Raw genomic sequence first — 27,246 nt, 5'->3', positions numbered from 1 at the left:
TTCTGGGCAATGGCCCACAGTAGAAGATGGAGAAAACATATACAAGTTGTAGATGCAGTCATCACTAAGCAGGACTGGTACCCACTCATTTAGTAAAGGATCATTAGATGATCTAAATGATGTTATGCACATTAGGACACTGTCACTTTAAAACAGTTTCTCTTCCTTCACAGTACGCTGGCAAGGTGCCCTCGTCCCTGAAAGCTTTCAGAAGTATGAATTTTATGAGGATAACAACATAAATTCAGACTCCTTCCTTTATGGATTCATGCTCCTGCCATGTTTAAATTCCTAATGAACAGCTGATTGAAAATGTTCAACATTTTTCAGAAAAATTTTCATCAGGGGGGACTGTGGACAAATATAAATCATTCTATAAGCTGGTCAAAAAACAGCAACAATTTTTCTACAAAAAGATTCCATGCAGGAAAACTGTCAAAGTTTTAGAAATTTCAATCAGCTCTAGGCGTGAACAACATGCTTTTATGTGTTGAATCTGAATAATATTGTGGTAGCTTCTTGTACAATGCATCAGACAACATGCCAGTTGTACTAATGCTAGTGTACTCTTGCTACAGGACACAGGCACTGCAGTATTTACACTTACTGGTAAATTTTCAAATTATTGCACCAGTAAGTAGGAGAGTTGTGCCTAAGTCTACAGTGTGAATGTTTCCAGTAAAAGACACATTTATGCAATAATTAAAATCTTGGCTCTATTACAAGTAAGATGACATGCATTTTGTAAAAAAAATTTACATGCATTTTGTAAAAAGATTTAGACTTGTTTTACACAATTACAAATCATAGGTCATGTTGCATCATATGTGCAGGCACAATTGTTCTGCACATGGGAAAAATGGCAGTGGGGGAGTGGTAAGAAATATCACATGGAAGTGATGGGACAAGTTAGGGTCCCAACTACCAGTGCAATGTCATAACCTCTAGAACATGAGTAAACAGTATTCAAGTAAGCATCAGAAGCAGGGGGAAAAACCTACATATTTTCAGTGTCTAAATTCACTCCCTACACAACGTGGTTTGGGGTTAATTTATTGCTGTATTCTTAGTCCACATTAAAAAGCCTGCCTTTAACTTCCAGGACAACTAAGGAGGGTTTTGAACTTGTTTGGTCCCTCCTTTTGCATGATTGCAAAGACAAACAATTATTTAACTTGAGAAGTTTAAATATATCTAATGATTAACACCTCTATGAGTGTCTTGGACACTGTAAGTTAAGGTACTATTATTATTCTGAATAGCAGTAAACTGGGATGTCTAGATACAGGAACATTGCACAAAATGGGCACACACAGCATCAGAGAGCCCGCTGATAACCCCTGGTGACAGTAAAAGGGACGATACATAATGATGGTAACAGAACGTCACTGTTTGCCCAGGCATTGGACACTGGAGCTGATAGGCACTGGGGACATAGAAGAGATTTTCAAAGGCATAAATGGCAGATAAGCAGCCAACTCCCATTGACCTTCAAATGGAAATTGGGTGCCTACGAGCCCTTTTTAATCTCTGAAAGTCTCAACCCAGCAGACTCTTGGAGGATGTTACCATTGTTGCACATAGGTACAGAGAACGAATGGAGGCTTTCACATGTGTCGGCTTTGTCAGCAGCTTTTTCAGCCTATGTGGGCCAGGGGCACTGGAGCAATATAGTGGGGGTGGTGAACACCACTGAACAAAACTGTAAACCCTGCATATGATGGAAGCCATGCATTCAGTTATTATTATTTCAAGATGGGGGAGCCGCACCTGTAGTTCCACACATACCCCCCCCCCCGTGGGGAATTGCAGTGGTGCACAGTGACCAACATCCTCACTCTGCAGGGATCCTGGAGTTGGCCAATGCATCCCCCAGCACTGGCCAGACAAGGGATATGGCTGCAGTGGCCAAGGGAACTTTAGACAGAGGGGCTCCTATGGGATCTTGTCTACATATGAAAGCTGCTCTCCCCTATCAGAACTCCTGAACACTGCATGCACTCCCCTAGGGGTGAACAGCCCATCATGTATAGCTGCTCTGACTGGTGCAAATGGGATGTAATTTCCACCATCTGTGCCAATCAGGATGAAGTGAGCTCACTCAGTGCAATGCACTATCCGTTTAAAATTTCAGTTTTTCAGATCCCTCCAAACATACTGAAACAAATTAATCCCTGGCACAATAACTCCACACAAGCCACTGGAGTTACACCAGGGATTAATTTGACCCACGATGTATTAAGTTATCCCCAGCCTTTCTGATACAAACAATTCCCTAGAGAACCATTGCTCTAACTCTCTACAAAACAACAGGCAACTTCCAGTTTTCAGACTTGTAAAGGCAAATAGCCTCTACTAGGTTTGCCAATTAAACTGTTAGCTGAGTACCGCATTAATAAGCCCAGTAGGAAGTTAATCCTATCCTTAATAGCAGAGCTAAACACTTTATCTTTTCTTACAAAAGAATGCAAACATTCATGTTGAAAGATAAACAGGAAATAGATGAGCACACACCTGGGTCTGAAGTGGAGGAAGCTGACCCTTCAGGATCTAAGAATCAGGGGTCCCATGGAGCATAGTGTATCTTAGGTTTCCATGAACATTCAGTTCAGAAGTTTAACTTAAAGCATAGCAGCCTCAGAAAATAAACACTGCCCAAACAGTTCAAGGGATCCAATTTACCAGCAAGCAAAGGACCAAGAAGTGAAAAGCAAAACTAAGAGTGAAATGAGATCATTATCAACAAAATAAAAGGACTCACAAGTAAGAATATAAAGCTAAAGGGCTTGAAAATCAATCCATGGTGGGTTAAAAATATAATCTGTAAGAACCAGACCAACCTCTAAAGCTGAGGTCTCTATTTACACAGCATACAACTGTTTGCTGCTATTGTGCCTCACCAAATACAAGCCTGACCTAAAAACACAACTATATCCCCCTAATATCAGTTGGCCTTTTGTAATAATTTAATTACAGACAATTTTCATTCCCGTGCATATGCGAGAAGAGATTTCAATCTTTAAGGGCTGATTTTAAAAGTTCATTAATGCAATAATTGTATGTGCTGATGCCAAATACACTTTGAGGACATACTTGTCAGGCATTTGTCCCTTATATGTTATAAAGAGGCTTGGAAGGATCGGCAAATGTTGGTAAACATCTGTTTCACCACACACACAAACACATGAAAAATATTTCCCTGATGATCATCCAATTACAGAGAAGCAAAGTAGGAAAAATGCTATTTGAGAACTTAGTAGCACTTGACTGAAGGATATTTACTGTGTATATTTAGTCATGGGATGTTGACAATTAGTATTTTAATGTGCACTCAGGAAAAGCTTTAACTTTTTGAATCAACATCTACTTTCATTAAATAATTGTCTGAACCCCTATTTTGGACCCCCCTCCATAATTTCCACAATGGTAAAAATTTAAATCAATAAACATTGACAAAAATGCTTAAAAATAAACATTGATATTATCCATCAAAATTATTTTAAAAATATAAAATTAAATTCTGCCAAACCTACTTATAAATACACTAAAATATACGACCTAAATGTGGTGAAAATTTTGTTTTCCAACAAGCCAACCAGACTTATTCATATAAACTTTCAAAAATCCAGCCGAGAGGTTGGTACGTGTACGATATAGCTTCTATGGTCCAAATTCCAAACAAGCTTTGGCATCTTATTTCCTTTCTCTGTGACAATAGGATTTTTTATTTGTAAATGTAGCACGCAGTGTACATCCACCACTGCCAGGGCTAGACTGGGACTATCAGCTGCAGCCAGGAGTTGCAGAGCCGTATTACCCCACTGTCAGCCCAGCGAGAGATTGCTCCTTAGGGAGGCATAATCCTTCCCTGAATTTCCAGTTACACGTACAGAGTGTGTGCAGGGTGCCCCTTCCTTTGTGCTGCGCCTGGCTTGCTCCATGGGACAACGCAGGGGAGGACAAGGCTACACTTCCTACCTGCTCCTCTTTGGGACAGTCTGTTCTCTCAGGGCATAAGATGCTCTAAAGTGTAGGGACTGCAGTTGTTCCTGGACCTTGCACAAAGCATTCAAAGATGGGGCAGGGAGAGAAGGCTCCTTGCACCTGCCCCCACTTCCTCTGCACCCCAGCTTGTCACAATCTGGCCCCAAATCAGCAGGGCTGGAAGTTGGCTGCTCTTCAGTCTTCCCAGCAAAATACCCTCTTCTTTTCTCCCAAGCCCCCCCAGGAGAGAAGACAATCACCTGATATTTCAATTAAATACCTCATGGGGGAAACACCACTGGTAACAAGATAGTAGCATCTGTCCCTCTATAGTTCTAATAACAAGCTGTTTAAAGGTATTTTAAACTTGATTCTTCTTGGAAGTTCCCAGCCCTCCCTTATGACTGTGAAGACTGTAGGTGCTTAAAGGCAGCTGGGAGTATGGGGTTATTAAAATCTCCCTTCAAAAAACCCACAAACAACATTATAGGAAGACCGCGTAGCGGGTGGTTATTTAAATAGTGTTTGAATGCAGTTCTGCCTAAAATACAACTTCTCCATGCAGTTTCCAATCCAAAATGTATATTCACTTGTTCATACTAATAGTCCTGTATCTGTGCTTAAAAGTGCAAGTGCCTCAGTCCTTCTCACATGGCAGTATAAATTTGCTTTGGTCTTCTTGAGTTGTTTGAATTATGCATGCAATATATACAATTCAATTTTAAAGAACTGCAAAAAAGGTGAGCAGTAGACTTGTCTGTCTTACTTCTCCCTGTGACATTCACTTATCAATTCTGTATGAAGTTGACACAAAAGTCAGTAAGTCATGATCCAAAAATATCTGGCAATGACCTCTGGAGCCTGGAAACAGCATGAGACTGCTTTTGCCTGGAGCCTCACAGAATCTTACTAGTGGCTCAGCTTTCACAGAATACTGCAAACCTCAGAAGGAAGCACACGTGGTGTCAGGTCGGGGTGCTTGTGTTCTTTGGTGTTCAATGAGAGCTCCTTACAACTCTGATCCTTTAAAAACTGCACTTTTAGGATAGCCTTAATTAAGAAAAGGTGTGCTACTCACTGAATGTTCGGATAATGTCGCTGGGAGTGCTGGGTAAGCTGGATCCATAGGAATTCGCTGCTCTGATTGCAAACTGGTACTTGGTGTTTGGAATAAGTCCTTTTAGAACCATGGATTCCATCTGGATCTGCTCTTTTATTACTGTCCAGTTGCTGTCAAGGTCTGGCCTACAATTAAAAACAAGATAATAAATAAGTAAAGTTAGCTGTACGCATTAATTGCCTTTAAACTGTCCAGAAGTATACAAAATAAAGAGGTACAAAAAAGGCACAGGAAGGAAGTACAAAGGGCAGAGGAAGTGGGCCAGGCAGAGCCAGGGCCTATAGAGAGTCAAAGCCATTCAAGACCTCTCTCCTCCTTGTCTCTGGAGCTGAGAGCTCTATGTTACTGTTGGGTTGAGGCTGCAGCATCTGTAAAGATGGTGGAAAAGAATCGTAGGACTAGAAGGAAACTTGAGAGGTCATCTAGTCCAGTCCCCTGCACTCATGAAGGAACTAAGTATTATCTAGAATGGACCACCCCTGACAGGTGTTTGTCTAACCTGCTCTTAGAAATCTCCAAAGATGGAGATACCACAACCTGCTTAGGCAACAGTGCTTAACTACCCTGACAGGAAGTTTTCCTTAATGTCCAGTTTCAGTTGTAATTTAAGCTAATTGCTTCTTGTCCTATCATCAGAGGTTAAGAGAACATTTTTTCTCCCTCCTTCTTGTAACAGCCTTTTATGTACTTACCATGTCCCCTCTCAGTCTTCTCTTCTCCAGACTAAACAAACCCATTTTTTTCAATCTTCCCTCATAGGTCATGTTTTCTAGACCTTTAATCATTTTTGTTGCTCTTCTCTGGACTTTCTCCAGTTTGTCCACATCTTTCCTGAAATGTGGCAACCAAAACTGGACACAATACTCCAGTTGAGGCCTAGTCAGCGTGGAGCAGAGCAGAATTACTTCTCATGTCTTCTTGCAACACTCCTGCTAATACATCTCAGAATTATGTTTGCTTTTTTGCAACAGTGTTATACTGTTGACTCCTACTTAGCTTGCGATCCACTAGGACCCCCAGATCCCTTTGCTGTAAATAACCATTGTAAATAAAATTGCACACAATGCTTTACCAGAAAGTCTTCAAGCTGTTTCTGGGGCTAGAAAGTACATAGAAGCAAGTCCGCACACCACAGTGGAAAAGCATTTATTGATGAAAGTTGCTCTGTTAAAGCCAAGAAGGCTACTCATGTGAAGTAATGCTACTCAGCATAAGTAAAGGTGGTAGAATCAGAAACGTAAGTGTATGTGGAATTTTTTTTCTAATTTTTCATAATTATTATGAGATCATTTAGAGGCCTGTTTCTCAATTCAAGTGCGCTACATATTTTTCCCCTTCTTTTCCTAGCCTTTTGTATGGATTTTATGAGCACAATTTTCAAATGTAGATATCTTAATAGGACCTTCAAATGCTATATTTTAAACTACAGAGTGGCACTTTGGCACATCAGGCAAGATTCTGATCTTTTTTAGTAAAATTTTGCAAATTGATGTCAATGGAGTTACTCACACGGGTGTAACCAAGATCAGAATCTAAACTGAAAATGATTGTTTTGCCGTATGATTAAGTGTCCATTAACAAATCTCCCATTGGAAAACTGGGGGTCAAATTCTTCTCTCAGATATATCAGTGTAAATCTGGAGTAACAATGGTGGGAGAGAAGAATCTGCTCTAGATATGTGGATTCAGTAACAAGTAATACAATTCCCATCATTGCTCCTGGGAGATGCCTAGTTAAATCTTGAATCCTACTTAAGGCTGCGATTCTTTCACGTAGGTCACAGAAGTCATAGATTCCGTGACTTTCTGCAACCTCAGTGACTTCTGCTGCAGTTGGTGCAGCTGATTTCAGAAGCTGCACGATTAGCTAACCCCGAGGCCAGATGCTCAGGCACTCCATGGCCAGCTGCACCTGCCAAGGCTGGAGCAACCTGGGGCCAACTGTTCTAGCAGTCCCCAGGGCCAGCCACTCTGGTTGCTGCTCAGGAGGCCCCGGACAGCTGGTTCCAGGGACCACATGAGCAGCAGCCAGTGTGGCTGGTCCCGGGGACTGTGCAATCAGCGGTCCTAGGGGCTACCTCAGGGCCAGCCACACCCGCTGCTGTTTGAGCAGCCCCAGGAGTGCCTGCCTAGCAGTTCTGGTGGCTCCCCAGGGCCAGCTCCCCTGGCTGCTTATCAGGTGGCCCTGGGGACCACCAGAAGAGTAGCTGTGAAGGTGTGGCTAGCTATGGAGAGCGTTGGAGCAGCAGTCCTGGGGATGCCCTGCAGATCACCTGTGCAGCAGCGGTCCCTGGGCAGCTGGAGCAGCAGCCCCAGGGGTGCCTGGAGGCTGTCCGGAGAGCAGACACTGGGAGCAGCAACCAGGGGCAGTCAACCCACAGCAGTGGAGCAGGGCATCTCCCAGCAAGGGTCCCTGGAGCAGCAGGGTCCCAAATGTAGAGATTTAGTCAGGGGAATTTTTGGTAAAAGCCATGGACAGGTCACAAGCTAAGTTCCCTCTAATCTGTGCTACTGCACAGCTGCCTATAAAGCCCTGTGCACAGGGCTTCAGGTCTGCGGTGGGGAGCGATGCATCTTCCCCGGCATGGACCTGTCCCGGGCTTGCTGTGGCCAGAAGAGAGGCACCAGCCCCAGCCGCAACCCAGCCCCGGCATGGACTTGTTGTGGCGGGGAGAGGCGTTTCTCCCCACCGGGCCCAGCATGGACCTGCCCCGGACTTGCTGTGTCCAGGGGAGAGGCGCCTCTCCCCTGCCCAGCCCAGGTGCTGCTGCAGGGAGAGAGATCTTGGGAGAGATCTTGGGGGAGAGATCTTGGGGGAGACCTCTTTCCTCACCGTAGCTCCTGGGCAACCTGCACTCCAAACCCCTCATCCCCAGCCCCACACCAGAGCCTGCACCCCTAGTCGGAGCCCTCATCCCCCCGCACACCAACCCTCTGCCCCAGCCCTGAGCCCCTAATCCCGGCCCCACCCCAGAATGCTCCCCCCTACACACAACAATCCTGAGCCCCCTCTTATATTCTAAACCCCTCAGCCCCACCCCCAGCACATTGGTTTTGTTATGTGCACCAATATGGAGGAGATGTGTCACACATCACCTCCATATTGGTGCACATAACTAAATTCATTCTGCATATGCGTGAAAAAGTTACAGGGAACACTGGTCACAGGCCATGAATTTTTATTTATTGCCTGTGACCTGTCCATGACTTTTACGAAAAATATCCATGACTAAATCTTAGCCTAATCATACTGAAAGCAGAAAACTGAATCCTGCTTGCCTTATTCGCATGAGCAGACCAGCTGAAGTCAGTGGGATCATTCACATGAGAATATGGCCCAAACAAAAGTTACAAAGAAATTAGATGTATTAACATTCATATGTAATGAATTTTTTTAAAAGGGAAGCATGCATTGCATCTGCCTGTTTTGTAATTGACCTTAGGGGAGCTATTCTGATATTTTGACACAGTCCCCACTCTTCAGAAGAGTTAACTTGCACCACCAAAGAGAAAATATAATGGAAGGAAGTAAACAAATGTAAAACCCCCAAAATTTAAACATGAAGCCAGCTCAAAGAAACTCAGATTAAAGTAGCTGAAAATAAAAAAAGGGAAAGAAATGACCTCTAAGATAAAATTATCCTGGTATCCTTTACTAAGATGTCCTTCTGATATTTATTGCAGGAAATAGCATTCAAGTGCTCCCTGAATCTACTATTGTTTACAGAGGACTAGCTACAAATATCTCCAGCAGTTTTCTAATGAAAATTATAGCACAAAATAGGCATTTTGCATTTCTTGTTTATTTACAGCTGCAGGGAACAGAATGTTAACGTATGTTTTATTAGTCAATACAAGATTTATTGAATCATCCAGGTTTTTATTTCTTTTGTGCTAGCAGAGTGGGATTAATAAAACAAGAGTTTGCAACTATTACCTGCATCCTGCTTAGGGCATAACCTAAGAGCTAGAAATGTGAATATTTGATTGTCTTAGTGGGTGCCACAAGGAGAAATCAGTTAAAAAAAACACAACACCTTCACAGAAATGCACAAGATGTGATGATTCAGCTAAAAATATTGCTTTAAATCCCTCTCAATAGCAAGTTTATCATGTTAGACAGAGGAAATTTCTTTTGGCTTTCCTAAGCAAGCAGCAGGGGGCAGCCTTGCAAACTGTAACCAGTTCACCACTCTACTTTCCATGCCTGGGCCAAATGCCCAAAATGAAAACACGCAACATTTTTCAAATTAAAGGGTGCAGATGCTTTTTCTTTATATATTCTTCTCAATAGCAATCTCAGTTTTACAGTACAAGTCTCATTTGATCTAATAATAATACAAATAATTCCTGCCAATTAAAAATAGCCTTGTGGATATAATATAATGGATACGGCTACCATATGCACCGGAATACACACATCTAAAAGGAGAAACCATGTGGAGACATAGCTTGCTGAGAGTGGATTGCAGAGATATGTTCAGTCTCCAAAGATCCTAGGCTACTGTTGACTTTTCCTAATTGTCTTTTGCAGGCCTTTCTTCTAGAGAAACAATAACAGAGGAAGAGTCTTCAAACCACTAAGCGTATGCAGATAAAAACAGAGATTTATCACTTGACCTTTACTTTCCAGCCTGTCCTCTGTATTAACAAATCAGTACAACATGATAAAATGGCAAACAGATGGATAGAGAAACATTTATGATAAACTCGGCTCACTGAGTGAGCCAACTTTAATGTTTTCTTGTTCTTTGGGGGTTAGAAATGTTTTACATAAAAGTTCAGTTTATGTCAACTTTTACATCAGTGCGGCTCACTGAGAGAGTAATGAGTTCTACAATCACTTCATGCAGCTATGTTTCCTTTCCCTTGAAACACTAGGAATAGCCCTTTGTGCTACAATACTGTGCATAAATCTGACCCTTATCAGACAGCTCAATACAATATACCTGTGTATGAGGAAACCAGAAGACTTCCAGGGCCATTTTCTGCTCTTAAGTTACAGCAGTGCATCTCCAAAGCAGTGTATGGAGAAGCACGGCGTAACTGAGTGCAGAAATGGCCAACATTAAGAACAAAGTCAAACAAAGGTGTTTTAAAATATAATAAGCCAAATGGTCCAAATCAGAGGGATTGGGCAGATTTCACTAAGAGCTGAATTTTGTCCCATGTGTGTCTAGAACATTTGGGTTGCTACTTTATAACATAAGCTAATGTTTGATTAAATTTTAAAAAAGAAACCTTTGAACTGTAAAGAACTACAAATTCATAAGCACTTGAATGTTCTTTTTAAATGAGCTGGGAATAATTTAGTAGAATAAAGCATCTGCCAATAATCCAACTTTTATAGCTCTCAGCCCTTTTAAGCCATGTTTTTACTTAGCCCAAGTAACAAGCTCAGACCTGCAAAATATTAGTTGTAATGCTCCTATACACAGTAAATATATGAAAATTATAGGGAATTCATATTTGCCATGAAAAAATACTCTACATATAAGGTAACTCATTATGGGGCATTATTATTGTTATTTACATTCTGCTTCTTCATTCTATTGCAATTGTGCCTCAGAACTGCAGTCAGGACCCCACCGTACTATGACAGCATTTCCCAAACTTTTGAAAGTTGAGTCCCCTTCAGGAAAATGAAACCAATCATGCCCTCAAATCATATGTTGTTATAGGCCTACCCTACTTACTTTATATATCTTCCACATCCCTATCTTCCCTAGCAGCGCCTCTCCCACCGCACCACGCACAAACACACATGAACACACACGCTTTCCAAAGATGTAGCTCTTCATAATATGATACTTCCTCTCTTTTCCTGCATGATCTGAGCAGTGACATAGTTAACAATACTGACATTAGAAGTATCATCACTGGGCACTTGAGTTAGCACAAACACTGAAATGAATGAGGTAGTTCATACGTCAGAGATATTGTTTCAGACTCTCTGCAAACTCAAGCAGTCATCCCAGCATTGCTTACACTCAGGTTATGGTATGAATGTCTTCATTACAACAGAGCTAAGGAAAACAAACCAGAATTCCTCTCCCACAGGAAATTATAATATTTCAACATTCGTTTTCATCCGGTATCAGTATGAAAAGTTGAAATATTGGAAATTTTCAATTTGTAAGTACCAAAACATTTTGTTTTCTATTTGAAATAAACATTTAGTTTTGGTTTGTTGAAGCAAACTGCAACATTTAGCTTTGAGTTCATTCAATATTAGACTGCATTCACCTCTGGCGTGAAGGTGCCTCACAGGAGTGGTATATCAGATACCTCTTGTACTCTATGGACTGGGCTCCCTGGCCAGACATCTCCCATGATGCATCCCAGTCATGTGATTCCCATGTTGTAGCAAATAACTCAGTAAAAGGAAACCACAGGGAATCATGAGAGATGTAATCCAACCAAGGAGCCTGGACCATAGGAGAGAATGGGGGCATGAAACACCTGAACTACAACATCCATGAGGCACTGCATCACAAAATATTTTGGTTCACTTTAATTGAAATATTTTGATTTGGGTTGAACTGACCCGAAATAATATATTTTGTTTTGATTTTCCCAACATAAATTTTTTTTGTCAAAAATCAAAATATTACTGTGTACAATTCAATTGTGTGGAAACTGTATTTCCCATTAAAAACAAATCAAATATTTTCAGTAGGAAATTCCTGACCAGTTGTACTCCACTGTACATAACAGCTAGAATTACTCTTTAAAAAAAAAAAAAGATGAAAGTGGAGACTCTGGAGAACAACTGAGAAATCCGTCCATGCCTCCTCATCCAATTATTCTTTTGTGGCATGCCATACTTTATGAAATACTGTACAAACAATGCAAACATACTCCTTGTCCCAAGGACCCCTCAACTGAAATTCTATTCTATTCTCTGTGACCACAGAGGGCTCTCTGTGTGTCTGGACTATGCAAATTCACCAGCCATTTGACCCCACAATGCGGGGATGCCACGGCCAGAAGTGTGACTGTTAGGCTGCAGTGGAGCCAGGAGAGAGGATTTTCCCATAGAGAGTCTCGCTGTGAATCCTCATTGCTTGGACTGTGCACTAGGGAAAGGATTTACACCTGTATGGAGTATGGGCGATTTCTTCTTGAGCTGAGTTTTAAATGTGAGAGATGCTTTCTGTGGTGAATTTAGAATAAGCTCTTATATGAAAATTTTTTTCTTTGCTGTAAATTATGTCCTCTTTGCACCCATTGCAACAGGGAAGAATAGACAGCTGTTCAGGGATACAGTTTACCATGTTGTGTCCACTGAAATAATCTGGGCTGCTAAGTGATACAGTAACTCCTTGCTTAACATTGTAGTTCTGTTCCTGAAAAATGGGACTTTAAGCGAAACAATGTTAAGCGAATCCAATTTCCCCATAAGAATTAATGTTGAGACAGCAGCTGCCTCCCTCCATCCTGAGCCCTGTAGTGTCCCCTCCCCTTCATGGAAATGGGGTAAAGGAGCAGGGGGCAGGAGTGGGGGAGGGGGCACCCTGACATTATCCCCTCTCTTTCCCAACCCCTTGCACAGCAAGCAGGAGTCTCTGGGAGCAGCTCTGAGGAAGAGGGCAGGACACCACATGGCAGTGGGGGTAGGGACAGCTGAACTGCCAGGCAATTGATAGCCTGCTGGGTGGCTGCTGCACAGGTAACTTAGAGGAGCAGGGAGCTAATAGGGGGGCTGCCGGCCCACCCTGGTTCCAAGCCCCCACCAGCTAGCTCCAATGGGCTGCTCTTCCTGCAAGCAGTGGACAAAGCAGGCGGCTGCAAAACAACGTTAAAAGGGAGCAGTGCACAACTTTAAACAAGCATGTTCTCTAATCGATCATCAATGTAACAACTAAACAACATTAACTGGGAGAACTTTAAAATGAGGATTTACTGTAATTCATTACTGCAATGGAATTACTCACAGAAATCAGGAGTTCCATTTGAAGGGAATGGAACACCAAAAGGGGTTCATTTTGGTCCCAGTCCTCTTCTCAGCACCCTGCTCAGGTGCTATGGAAATGCACAGGGGGAAGTGGGAAGGGAGCTACCCACCAGACACAGCCTTTTCGCAGCTCTTGCTGTAGCCTCTAGTTTCCTGCACCATGCAGTCTTTCTACTCCCTACTGCAGGTGTCTGAGGGTAAAACAGGGGAAGGCCCAGCTATTGACACCCCAGCCAGACCCTTACCCTCTGCTGTCAGCTAACATACAGTACAGCTCAGCTTCTGACCAAGCAACAGGTGTATGCCTACTGCATAGGCCCTCCCTTAACAACTATTCCTACTTTGAACGGCTGAATCATCCTGGTTCACTGTTAATGGCTCCTCCATTGCCACCAGCCACAGGAAAAGGGGCCAGATTTTCCCTATATCTGGAGATTCATATTAACAAGTGTCCTTTGCATCAGTAGTTCCAAAAAGACTGAATGAAAGCAGCAGACTCATTAGCTGCTCACTTATTAATGGATGTATGCAGCTGAAATAGCTTTTTTACAGTACTAAAGATGTTAGCCAAAAATGCATACTCTGATTAACTAGTTCCTCTAAAGTTAGAAGTTCAGTTATGCACCCAATGGACTAGAGCCTTTGAATAGTTCAGGGAAAGTGCCGTATTCCAGAAAATTCAGCTGGAGCTGAAAAGTGTGTGTGTTAGCTATAGGCAAGCCCTTTAAAAAAACCCGGCATATTTGAAGCCTAATATTTTACCTCACACAGATATGCTACTTCTCAAAATATTCCTCAACTTGAAAATTTAAAATAATTATTCCTGCAGGCATCCAAGAAAGAAGACACTAGCCTGTTTAAGCCTACCAACTGTTCGATTACATATTCCTTAAGGACTGTACTGTTAACGGTAAGTAGATAGGTATTTCACAAGTTAGCTCTAAATCAGACTCAGATATGCTCAAACAATTAATTTGTTGAATTTCCACGAGATTTTAATCCCAAAATTCCCACCTGGATGGAATGCAGACAGTATGGTCTCCTGTCTGTGGCAGACTCTCCCCATGTTGCTTTTCTAGGATATGAGTAAGAAAGTTAGCCCTGGGGGAGTGAAATGATTCAAACAATTTCATCGTTTCTGAAGGCTTGTTTTACCTGCACAAGAGATTCATAATCCAAGAAAACCAGAGACATGCATAGAGAAGTACAGCTACTGATTCTGCAAAAACAGAGTATCAGATTGGAAGAGTATTTATTTAAGACAAAGAAGGTTGATTCAGAATAGACTTTTTGTTGTTGTTGTTGTTTTTACACTGGTATAACCCCACTCAACTTCACTGATATTACTCCTGATTGATACCAGTGTAATTTAGCCTTAAAACTGTATGCAGCAAAAGAAAACGCACGTGCAGTGAAAAGTCTATCTCTAATCACTATTTAAGGCTTAAGGTTCACTGAACTTTCTCCAAACAAACATTCTGAAGCATCCAAATGTAAGAGGGTATAATCCTCTAAATGACCAAATACATTGTGAGTTTTATTTTAAAACCTCCGACTAAACAATATTATCAAAACAATGTGCTGTTAGCAAATTCTTTCCCAAAGTCTGGAAACAACTACACACTGAATTTCAATTACTCACATCTCTTGACCTACAGAAGAGAATGCAAGCATGTACTCTGCAGCTAAGTAAATTTATTCAAGGATGCATTTTCAACGTGTCAAGTGGGGATTGGGATGCCCAGTTTATACTTTCGCTAGTGGGCTATGGGTATTATAAAGAGATGCTGTGACAGGATGCATTTGCTCCACACTGGATCGGGAAGAGTTAACCTTACATTGTGGGCTAAGGAAGCAACACCCCCTCAGCTCTACTGGACATGCTCCAAATGCACCAGTATAAAAGGGAGCAGCTCAGTTGCGGGAGAGAACCACTGGAGAGGAAGGACACACATTGTAGGCCCCAGTCCCAGTTGTTGAGGAGAGTGCAGACAGGGAACCTGGAGACAACGGAGATCCCAGACCGTAGCAGTGGGAACTGCAGTAGGAAGCAGCCTAGGGGAATTAGACGGTGGTCCGGTTAGTGAACTGGAACTCTGAGTCAGCGTGTTTCGATCAGACCCTCCGCTGATTCAGTGGAACATCCTCTGGCTACTACCAGCTAGGGCCCTGAGCTAGGGCCTGATGGAGAGGGAGGGCCTGGGCCCCCCTACCCAGGCCATCCCCGCCTTTTTGTATGCAGTGACCCCCTTCCCCGACAGAGGCCACTTGGCCACGAGAGATTACTACTCCAAGGATGGAGCAAACATATTGACTTTGGCCACTAGGCCTTACTGCCCTGCTAACTGGGGTGCATCTATTGACTATGGCCAGTGGGCCTTACTGCCCTGCTGACTGGAGCGAATCTATTGACTTTGGCCATTGGGCCTTACTGACCTGCTAACAGGGGCAAAGTCATCGACTTAGGCCATTAGGCCTTACTGACCTGATAACAGGGGCAAAGCCATTGATTTAGGCCTTGCTGCTTGGCTGAGTGGGGCAAATCTATTGATTTTTCTATTGACTCTGGCCATTTGGCCTCACTGCCCTGCTAACAGGGGAGAATACTCAAAGTCAATGTATTAGGCCTCATTGCCCCATTAGCATGGGTAATTATATTGACTCTATGGAGGCATAAACGCAGGTTACATAGACCCCGCCCCTACACCCTAGGGAAAACGGTGCACTCACCCCACACTGGACGGGGTCCCCCCAAGCCTGTCACAGATGCACATAAACTTGCAGCCTACCATTCTAAGACAAAGACTGAAGGTGAGAGAAGCACAATGAGGCCTGGTCCACACTACGCAGTTAAACCGATTTTAACAGCGTTAAATTGATTTAACGCTGTACCCATCCACACTACAATGCACTTTATATCGCTTTAAAGGGCTCTTTAAATCGATTTCTGTACTCCTCCCAGACGAGAGGAGTAACACTAAAATCGATATTAACATATCTATTTAGGGTTAGTGTGGCTGCAAATTGAAGTTATTGGCCTCCGGGCGGTATCCCACAGTGCACCACTGGCCACTCTGGACAGGAATCTGAACTCTAATGCACTGGCCAGGTATACAGGAAAAGCCCCGCAAACTTTTGCATTGCATTTCCTGTTTGGCCAGCGTGGAGCTCTCATCAGCACAGGTGACCACGCAGAGCTCATCAGCACAGGTAACAATGCAGTCTCCTGAGAATAGAAAAAGAGCACCAGCATGGACCGCACGAGAGGTACTGGATCTTATCCCTATATGGGGAGAGGATTCAGTGCTAACAGAACTGCGTTCCAAAAGACGAAATGAAAAAACTTTTGAAAAAATTTCCAGGACCATGATAGAGACAGGCCACAGCAGGGACTCAGTGCAGTGCAGAGTGAAAGTGAAGGAGCTCAGACAAGCCTACCAGAAAACCAAAGCAGCAAAGGGAAGATCAGGGTCAGGGCCAAAAACATGCAGCTTCTATGCTGAGCTGCATGCAATTTTAGGGGGCTGCAACCACCACTACCTCCCCCTTGTCCGTGGATTCCGAGGTGGGGGTTATAATCTCAACCATGGATGAGGATTCAATGGAGGGGGAAGATGAGGAGGAGGAAGAGGAGGATGAGCTTGCAGAGAGCACACAGCATTCCATTCTCCCCAGCAGCCAGGAGCTTTTTGTGACCCAGACGCAATTACCCTCCCAGCCCTCCCAAGCCACTAGCCCAGACAGTGAAGCCATGGAAGCGACCTCTGGTGAGTGTGCCTTTGTAAATATAAAACATGGTTTAAAAGCAAGCATTTTTTTAATGATTGATTTGCCATGAGGGCTTGGGATGCATTCGCGGCCAGTAAAGTTACTGGAAAAGTTTGTTAACATGTCTGGGGATGGAGCGGAAATCCTCCAGGGACATCTCTATGAAGCACTCCTGGAGGTACTCCAAAAGCCTTTGCAGAAGGTTTCTGGGCAAGGCAGCCTTGTTCTGTCCACCATGGTAGGACACTTTACCACGCCATGCATGTAGCAAGTAATCGGGTATCATTGCATGACAAAGCATAGCTGCGTATGGTCCCGATGATTGCTGGCATTCAAGAAATATCCGTTCTTTATCTCGCTCTGTTATCCTCAGCAGAGTGATATCGTTCATGGTAACCTGGTTGAAATTAAGGAATTTAAGTAAGGGGACAGAGAGATGGGGGAGGAGAGGAAGGATAGCACTGGGCTTTTTAGCGTTTGGCCAGCAGGAATCTTCCCAGCTACCAGCCACGCGGTGGGCGGGGGAGAAAGGTGGATGATTAGCAGTGATCTTCCATGATACCAGCCATGCGGTGGGGGGAGGGGTAAAGCAATTCTAGAGAATTGGATTGGGGAGGGGAAGGGTTGGTGTCTGCTGCTCCTTGTTAACTGGAAAGAAGCAGAAAAGGGAGAAGCTGTTGCCTTACCATGACTGCATGCAAGCTGAATTGTGATGCCCAGACCTGCGTCTGTGTTGATCTGTAACTCCAGAGCCGCAGGCACTCAATATTAAAGGTTTCCAAATGTGACCTTGTAGTGAAATCACATGTTATGTAAGGTGAATAGTGCTGTTCACTGTGAAAGAGTATAACCAATGTTCTGTAAAATGTATCTTTTTAAATCCTTCCCTCCCTATTTTCCCCCACTCACACAGCTGCACATTTTTCAAGCCTCCCTACTCCATCCCGAAGGCTAGCTCAGATAAGGCGGAGGAAGAAGAGGACGCGAGACAAAATGTTCTCAGAAATCATGGAAGTAACCTGCAGTGAAAGAGCTCATCTGAGGGAGTGGAAGGACGTGTTAGCAAAGTACAGGAAAGATGCCAGTGAACGTGAGGACAGGAGGGACCAACGTGAGGACAGGAGGGACCAACATGAGGATAGGAGAGACGCTCGAGATGAGAGATGTAGACAGGAAGATCAGCGGTGGCAGGATGCAACGCTGGAGCTGCTGCGTGATCAAACTGACATCCTCCGACGTCTGGTGGATCTTCAGGAGGAGCAGCGGGGTCACAGAGTGCCGCTGCAGCCCATGTTTAACCACCCTCAGTACTCACCATGTTCCATGTCTTCCTCACCCAGACGTGTAAGAACGCGTGGGGGAAGGCTTTGTGCACCAGCCCACTTCCCCCCCGTGGACAGTCCAACCAAAAGGGTGTCATTACATTGAAATGTGCTTAATGGCCTTTTCCTTCCCTCCTATCCTCCTCCCAAACCACTCCCAGGATATCTTGTTAATTAACTTCCTCTTTTTATAATTACATGCTTTTTAAACGAAGGGGGAGGGTGGGTTGCTTACAGGGAATGACTTTTAATAAAGAATACATGCTTTTTAAACGATAGTGACTTTATTTCCTTAAGCAAGCTGTAATCGAAGGGGGAGGATGGGTTGCTTACAGGAGGAGTCAATAAAGGGGGGGACGTTCATGAAGGGGAAACAAACACAGCAGTCACACCTTACCCTGGCCCGTGATGAAACTCGTTTTCAAGGCTTCTCTGATGCGCACTGCTTCCTGGTGAGCTCTTCTAATCGCCCTGGTGTCTGGCTGCGCGTAATCAGTGGTCAGGTGATTTGCCTCAACCTCCCAACCCGCCATAAAGGTCTCCCCCTTACTTTCACAGAGATTGTGGAGCACATAGCAAGCAGCAATAACAAAGGGGACATTGGTTTGGCTGAGGTCTGAGCGAGTGAGTAATGTGCGCCAGCGGGCTTTTAAACGGTCAAATGCACATTCTACCACCATCCTGCACTTGCTTAGCCTGTAGTTGAATAGCTCCTGACCACTATCCAGGCTGCCTGTGTATGGCTTCATGAGCCATGGCATCAAGGGGTAGGCTGGGACACCCAGGATAACGACAGGCATTTCAACATTCCCAACTATTATTTTCTGATCCGGGAAGTAAGTCCCTTGCTGCAGCCGTTTAAACAGAACAGTGCTTCTGAAGACGCGAGCGTCATGAACCCTTCCTGGCCATCCCATGTGGATGTTGGTGAAACGTCCCTTGTGATCCACCAGTGCTTGCAGCACCATTGAAAAGTACCTCTTGCGGTTTATGTACTGGGTGCCCTGGTGCTCCGGTGCCAAGATAGGGATATGGGTTCCATCTATTGCCCCCGCCCTCACAGTTAGGGAATCCCATTGCAGCAAAGCCATCCACTATGACCTGCACGTTTCCCAGAGTCACAACCTTTCGTAGCAGCAGCTTAATGATTGCTTTGGCTACTTGCAACACAGCAGCCCCCACAGTAGATTTTCCCACTCCAAATTGATTCCCGGCTGACCGGTAGCTGTCTGGTGTTGCAAGCTTCCAGAGGGCTATTGCCACTCGCTTCTCCACTGTGAGGGCTGCTCTCATCTTGGTATTATGGCGTTTCAGGGCAGGGGAAAGCAAGTCACAAAGTTCAAAGAAAGTGCTCTTACGCATGCGAAAGTTTCGCAGCCACTGCGAATCGTCCCACACCTGCAAAACTATGCGGTCCCACCAGTCTGTGCTTGTCTCCCGGGCCCAAAATCGGCGTTCAATGGGTAGAACCTCCCCCATTACCAGCAGGCGCTCCAAAGCGCAGGGGCCCGTGGTTAGGGAGAAATCAGTGTCCATGTCCTCATCACTGTCGTTGCCGCGCTGCCGTAGCTGCCTCCTCCTCGCCTGCCTTTGCAGTTCATGGTTCACCATAGACTGCACGAGAATGCGTGAGGTGTTTACAACGTCCATGATTGCGCTATTGATCTGAGCAGGATCCATGCTTGCTGTGCTATGGCGTTTGCTTTCAGTTCACCCAGGAAAAAAGGCGTGAAATGGTTGTCTGCTGCTTTCAGGAAGGGGGGGTGAGGCTGTACCCAGAACCACCCGCGACAATGATTTTTTGCCCCATCAGGCACTGGGATCTCAACCCAGAATTCCAAGGGCCAGGGGAGACTGTGGGAACTATGGGATAGCTATGGAATAGCTACCCACAGTGCAACGCTCTGGAAATTGATGCTAGCCTTGGACCATGGACGCACACAGCCGAATTAATGTACCTAGTGTGGCCGCACGCAGTCGACTTTATAATATCTGTTTTATAAAACCGGTTTATGTTAATTCGAAATTATCCTGTAGTGTAGACATAGCCTGAGTCAGTACTCAACCAAATCCCTTTCTAACATTTCATGCTGAATTCAAAGAAGGGGAGGGAGAGGGAAAGATTCAGATCACTATTATATTGGGAAAATAGGCAGTGGAACAATCTCCTGATAATTCTAAAGCACGGCTAATCTTACATAATGCCTATTAGACATCCTTCACTCTAGTGTACTAGCTCCAAATGCAGTTATCATTGTGTCACTTCAAACCCACTAAACATCAGGCACTTTGATTTGAACACAAAGTGTCACAGCAACTCAGAAGCGGACCTTGGGCATGGGGAAATCTTTGTCATTATATCTGTGTTTTCTGGACTGTAACTGCGCTGTAGGACAATCAATGTTTGGGGTTTTTTGCAGTTTTCTTTTTAATTTACAAAACCAAGCTCTTACAAAAAAATCTTTAGATGTGGTTTCCCTGATGAGCTGAAGCATGAAAAAAAGATGTATTGACCTCACAGCACACAGCAGTCTAGAGGCAAATCTGTCTTGTTGCCTAATAACTTTCAGTGAAACTAATCAACATATGTTTACTTAATGGACCAAACCAAAGGAAGAGACATAGCAGTATGTAGTGCTCTTACAATATGTGCAAACACAAACAAGTAGCCTCATATATGTTTGTAGGTACCACTCACATACTTTTTATATCTGCAGCTCAGGGACCAGTTTTACAAAATTTAGCTCTATTACAGGGGTGGCCAAACTTACTGACCCTCTGAGCCTCATATGATAATCTTCAGAAGTTCAAGAGCCGCAAGACAGGAACAACCTTTATGCATGTATTTTTTAAAATATTAGCATCCTACTTACTGTATCACAGCTAATTACTGCTAGAGCTAGAGGCCTTGTGGGTCTCTATCCTGGTCATAAGTCTTTGGAAATCTGGTTGATATGTTGTTAAGATGGTATGGAGGAGCTCGGTCAGATGTTGATTTGTAAGGACTGCACAGTGTTTCGATTTTACAAACTTCATCACAGAGTACAGTGATTCACAGGAAAATGTTGTGCCAAAAATTGAAATGAGTCACACACTAGTCTTTTTGAGTTGAAAATACTTCATTCCTGGCACTTGTTTCCGTAACTCAATTATAGACTGTGATTTATGCGTAATCTTTAGAGCCTTCTCTACCTGCAGTTCCAAGAGTTCCATTTCTACAGTACTTGTTTCTGTAACCACAGTTTTGGGAATTGGACAGCCGTCACTGATCACATCAACCATGAATGGATTTACAAAAACAGGGAAGCAGGATCTCAGCTTCTTCAAATCTTCAAATCCGGACTGGAAGTCATTAAGCAGGCCTTGTAATTTACCTCTGTGATCTTCTACTTTGATTATCCTACTCTTGAGATGGGGAAAGTGGTTGAAGTCTCTTGACGCTATGTCTCTTTGCAGAAGCTTTAACTTGTTCTGGAAGCTGAAGACTGTCTGAGTAAGGTTAGAAATAATCTTATCCTTCCCTTGGAGTGCCAAGTTGAGAGTTTGCAGATGCTGCATAATATCAATGAAAAACATCAGATCCTGCATCCATTGCTCATCTTTCAGCTTGGACAGGACTTTTCCTTTTCTTCAAAGGAAAGCATTGATAGGCTCCATCAGTTCCACAAACCTATTTAAGTTATTGTTGGTTGATAACCACCTCACAATACAGTTGAAAGAGACCTCGTTAGGTTGTCTTCAAGATCCAACTGTTCAGTGACATTTTTGAACTGTTGATGAGTCTTCTCATTTGAATGGATGAAACTGACAATTTCCAGGACTGTTTTTGTAAACAATTTCATACCTGAAATATCTACCTGTGAGATGTTCACGACAGATGATGCAGGGAGAAACTCTGGAAATTTAGGATCACTTTTCAAAAGTCTGATAAGGCCTACTTTTTCTCTCCACTGTTCCAGGTGTTCCATCTGTTGTAACACTGACAAGTTTATCCAGTAGAACATCGGCATTTGTCAATGCTTTATCAAGTGCAAAATTTATGTCAACACCACAAGTTGTTTTAGTGCTAATAAGTCCAACATTTCTTCTTTTACAATTACATCCGTGGAAACATAGCAAACAAATATCTCTAGTTGTGGTTTATCTTGAATATCTGTGGATTTGTCGACAGCTAGTCTGAATGCCAGAGAATTCTTTAGATAATTTTGCATCTTGCTTGCATCAGCACAGATCTGGGAGATCTGCCTCTCTGTAGCATGGCGCGAAATTGTAATTTGCTGTATTAGTCATTGAAGTTTTGTGTTACTTTGATCTAAAATTGCAACCACTTCTGCAATATTCTTCTTAACAAATTCTCCATCACAGATGTTTTGCACGAGTGATATTCCATGCCATAACAAAACTAGGTTCAGTCGTTGTGTCAGCTTCCTTACTGAATGCCGAAAGTAGTTTCTGTTAACTGTTGAGGTGTAAATTTAATGTGATTAGTTCATTTTTCCTTAATTCTGATCCAGAAGGATATTTAGAGGAAAAGTTATTGTGATTCATTTCATAGTGACGTTTCAAGTTGCTCGCTTTGTAGTGAGAGAGCGATGCATTGCAGATAAGGCATAGGGGTCTGCCACTTTTACTAGTGAATGCAAAATCTTCCTCCCATTCTGGCTGAAAACTTCAGTTTTCTTCTGCATACTTGCATTTCTTACAGTTTGATGATGTCATTGTCATCCACAAAATTAACATAGGGTTAACACTTAAATCTATAACTATTCAACTGCAATTTATGAACAGTAAACACAGCCTGTAGTGTGCAGCATGCAAGGAGATCACAGCACAGGAGGTCTGCACAGCACTAGAGTGAAACAATTTCCTGTTATAATAAGCATGTGCCTCTGAAGCTGGAGTTTAGGTGCCACTTGCAGGGCTGAAGCCCTAAGCAGCAGTGCCCCTCCTCCTGCAGGGTTGAAGTCAAAAGCACCAGCTCATCCCTCTGGGGCTGGAGCCCTGAGCCTTGGCTCCCCCCCACAGGGCTGAAGCCGCAAGCACCAGCTCGCCCTGCTGTGGGGTCAAGCCCCAAGCCTCAGAGCCCCACCATGGGCTTGAGCAGCGAGCACCAGCTCAACACCCCCGCCCTCCATGGAGTGAAGCCCCGAACTCAGCGAGCCACAGTTGACTCCTTAAAGAGCCACATGTGGCTTGCAAGCCGCGGTTTGGCCATGCCTGCTCTATTATGTTATATAGCACATTATAGATAATTCATGATAGAACTCCTTGAAGGTTTTCTAATAACTTTCCATAAAAACTAGGACAGTAACAGTAAATGAGATCCATAAAGTAGAGAGCACATAGTGATTTGAGACCTGCAAACTCAAGATACCACCTCTTCTTATATTCTTACATGACAACTGAAATCAGCTGAGACGATTGAGTTGATAGTCCCAGCATTTCTACCTCTGAGGGCTGGGGGCAGGGCATTTCTACCTCTGAGGGCTGGGGGCAGGACATTTTCAGGGGAAGGCCCTTGACTCTGAAATTCTCTTCTCCCCTTGGGCATGAGTTTGATGACTTCCAGAGCATGTTTCAAACCCTGTTTACTCAGATTTTCCCCAGAGGGTGGGTATTTTTTTTTTAAGGTGAAGGGTGGGAGTCATTGCTGACTTTATATCAATTGAGATTATTTCTTTTAAATTTTTACGGTACATTTCACAGAGAGAGAGAGAGAAAGAGAGAGAGAGAAAGTGATAAATGCACTATATAAAATGAACGAATAAATAATGAGGAACATCTGCACTGAAACTAATAATATAATTTTGAAATACATGTAGTGCACATATACTGAAATTCAGATTCCATAGACCAGTTTACCTGAGAAACTCCAAGGTGTAGTACTGGATTGGGGAACTTCCTTCATTGACTCCAGGTTTCCACGATAGCGCAACCTCTGAATCAGAAACTATTATGACCTGAGGCTGATAGGGTGGTTCAGGGGGCATGCATTTATCTAAGCCAAAAGAATGGCATGTAATCAGTATTAGAAAAGCAGATAAATTTTATAGACACAAAACTCAACACACACGCATACCCCTCCCAGCACTGAGAATCAGCTTGGTTTCTTACCACAAAACAATCAGACTTGTAAAAGTATTGTGTTAAAAATATTTAAACTTAAGTACTGTACAAAAATCAGATTTAGCTAGGATTCACATGCTGCACTGTGGCAAGAAATATGCTAGAGGAAAGAGGTTTCTTTCCTCAAATGCCCTTGCAGGCATTTATAAAGGGTCCACAAGACACCTGGTACCTGAGGTGGCATTTATCCTTTTAAATCTTTTAATAATGTTACTGACCATTTTGCCATTACAAATACAGCCTGCCCTCTGACACGAGTGACTTTGAGCAAAACAGAAATTTTAGTTCTCACTCTGTGTTTACCTGCCAGCAAAATGAAATGTCTTGGATTAACTCTGCCTCAGCGGTTTCATAATGGAAAGCTATTTACACAGATTTTACCTTGGGATAAGGTTGTGATGTCTCTGGGCATGCTGGGCCGTCCTTTTCCTGCCCAGCCATAAGCTCCTACACTAACGCGGTGTGGAGTGCCTGGCTTTAAATTGCCAATAACAACATCCTGTCAGAGACAAGAAAAAGAAGATACAAAATAGTAACAGATCTGTTTCATGTTACTGAAAATGACATTGTGTGCTGTGCTGCTCAGATGGGAGAATCCTCTTACATGATATTTTCCATGCATGCCCCTAGGGAAATTGCAACAATGCCAATTCAGTACACAAACAAAACACACAAACAAGGTCACGTGTTTCCTGAGAAGCTGTAGTTCTACCCCACAGGGATCTAAAGAACTGACCTAGACCCATTTCTCAGCATAATTCCGAAGTCTGAAGAAAGTTTTTATGGAGCTCACAATCACACACTTTGGCTGCTGACATTTAAGTCAGATACATTCCCCTCGTGAGCCAAATGCTGGAGTTCATCATCTGTTTCCAGGGGACTGTAGCTGTTTCTGATGGTGAAGAAATGTATGACCTCTCCTTGTACACAGATCAGGAAACAATGGAAGTAGATGCCCCTGAAATTTTCCTCCCACACTGCTCTGCTAAAAGCTAGCAACTGTGACATGAAATGAGTGCCTCCCTTTATGGAAGACCAAGGACTTACTTGTTTCTGTGCCACCATCACAGGACAGGTTAACCCAAAGGCAAAACTGTCAACTGCCATATGTAAGGCATTGCTGAGCTCTGCATGTGATAATTTGTTATGTGTGATGCATGGTGATCCCAGCACGGTCAAGTATTTATCTTACTGTCTGGTCTATTACAGAATATGTACTATCAGTCAGCTGGAACTATTCAGATCTCATATTTTGGCTCAGCCAAACATTAATAAAGATGGGTCCATGTGCAAAATTCAGTTCCTGGTCAGGGTTTGGATCTCAAAAATCCTAGAAGTTGGGAAGCTCTTGGATATGGGTTTTGATATGGGTCCATCCAATTGTTTCACTGGAAACCATAAATGACAACTCAGCTGTAGTTCCAAAGATTAACAAAAGTATTTACATGAGGCAATAATTGAACTGGATGATTTTATTATATGAAACATCATCTATACATACACACACATACATATATGAACTTCTAAAGAGTCATCCAGATATTTAAAATATCACTCACAGTGCATGGGAAAATTCAGAGAGCTCTTTTCTCCTAAAGCTAAGATCAACTTGAAATAGTATTTCCAGGTGCAGCAAGCTAGTGAAAGATCCTAATACTTTATTATCTGCCAGCCTCCTGATGCCAGTCTTTCTAATAAACTCTCCTTCTTTATTCCTGTGGGTAAATACTGTACTAGTCCAATAGTTCTACTGCCTGTTATTGCTACCTCCAGTCCCAATCTGCAGTGAGCTCCAGAGAAGTAGACACCATAAGCTCATGCACAGTCCAATTGATTGGACAGAGGTCCTGCCACACACAGGTTGTTGTGAGTCGGGGTTTTAGTCTAACGTTAGAAAGTCAATGCAATTATATGAAGTGCTTTTAAAGCAAGTTAAATATCTACATGGATCTGGACAAGTTCCACCTTCTTGTACTCTTAATGCATCTTAAAAGATGTGCTGTGTTGTGATACTAGACGTATAGTGGGCTGAAATCGCTATTGCAGTCCAATGGCTGTGTTACAGGTACTATAGCAAGGTATGCCAAAGTTTAAACAGCATACAATGGGGCAAAATTTGGCCTTCTGTTTTATTAAAACATTATGGGTCTTACTGACATAAATGAGAGAAGCTCTGCTGACGGCAATAGAGCTTTGCCAATTCACACCTCCTTTTTAGCCCATCTCTAAAACTAAACCCTTTAGGGTTATTGTTTATGGAAGCAGAATGGTCCATTGGACTGAATACAAGACTGGAAATAATTCACCAGCAGCAAAAGTCATAAAGGAGGGTTATTTTCTATACAACATTGTCTTTAATCTCCCAATCCTGCCTCCTTTTTGTGTGCTCTCTCTGCCGCCCTATTCCTGTATCCTACCCTCTTTTTAGCTCTTTTGAAGATCTGGCCAAACATGAGCTTTGCAAAATCACCTAGGCCTAACTTTGACTCTATCACAAAATGTATTTCTACTGTCAGGGTACACAATCTCATAGGTATTCATTGTTCCCCAAGTTCAGGCACTTGACCTAGAAACCTTCCACCTCTAAAGCCTGCCTATTCTGTTTTTAGGACCAAGTCCACAGGCTTACATGTGTGCTTAATGTGTAGCATGTGAACAACTCCACTAAACTCAATTGGATAAGAGCCTTAATAGGTGCCTTTATACTATATTTCCATGTTTGCTGGTTGCTGTTATTTATATGTTCTGTGTTGTAATTCAATACCATGGCCAGATATAATACATACTATCCAATTTGATAATGCTTATATTTACAGACTGGGACTGATTCTGCTCTCAGTTACAGCAGTGTAGGTCAGGAGGGAGCTCCATTGAAGTCAATGGAATCATATCATTGTAACTTAGAGGAGAATCAGGCCCACTGGCTAAAAGACAAATCATGCAAACCTGACCACAATGTTCTTGCAGAT

General features: G+C 43.1%; 1 protein-coding gene across 1 annotated transcript in view; it reads right to left on the bottom strand.

Moving 5' to 3' along the window:
• Nucleotides 1-27,246, bottom strand: part of EGFLAM (EGF like, fibronectin type III and laminin G domains) — a 139,499-nt gene that overhangs the window by 75,339 nt on the left and 36,914 nt on the right. Inside the window, exons 5-7 of the mRNA XM_050943772.1 lie at nt 24,659-24,776; nt 24,014-24,149; nt 5,063-5,229 (exon numbers count right to left, since the gene is read on the bottom strand). Of these exons, the coding sequence (XP_050799729.1) occupies nt 5,063-5,229; nt 24,014-24,149; nt 24,659-24,776 (421 nt within the window). The remainder of the gene's footprint in view (nt 1-5,062; nt 5,230-24,013; nt 24,150-24,658; nt 24,777-27,246) is intronic.

The sequence above is a fragment of the Gopherus flavomarginatus genome, chromosome 3, assembly GCF_025201925.1.
Source record: "Gopherus flavomarginatus isolate rGopFla2 chromosome 3, rGopFla2.mat.asm, whole genome shotgun sequence".
NCBI classification, from domain to species: Eukaryota; Metazoa; Chordata; order Testudines; family Testudinidae; genus Gopherus; species Gopherus flavomarginatus.
This window is presented reverse-complemented; position numbering and strand designations above follow the sequence as displayed.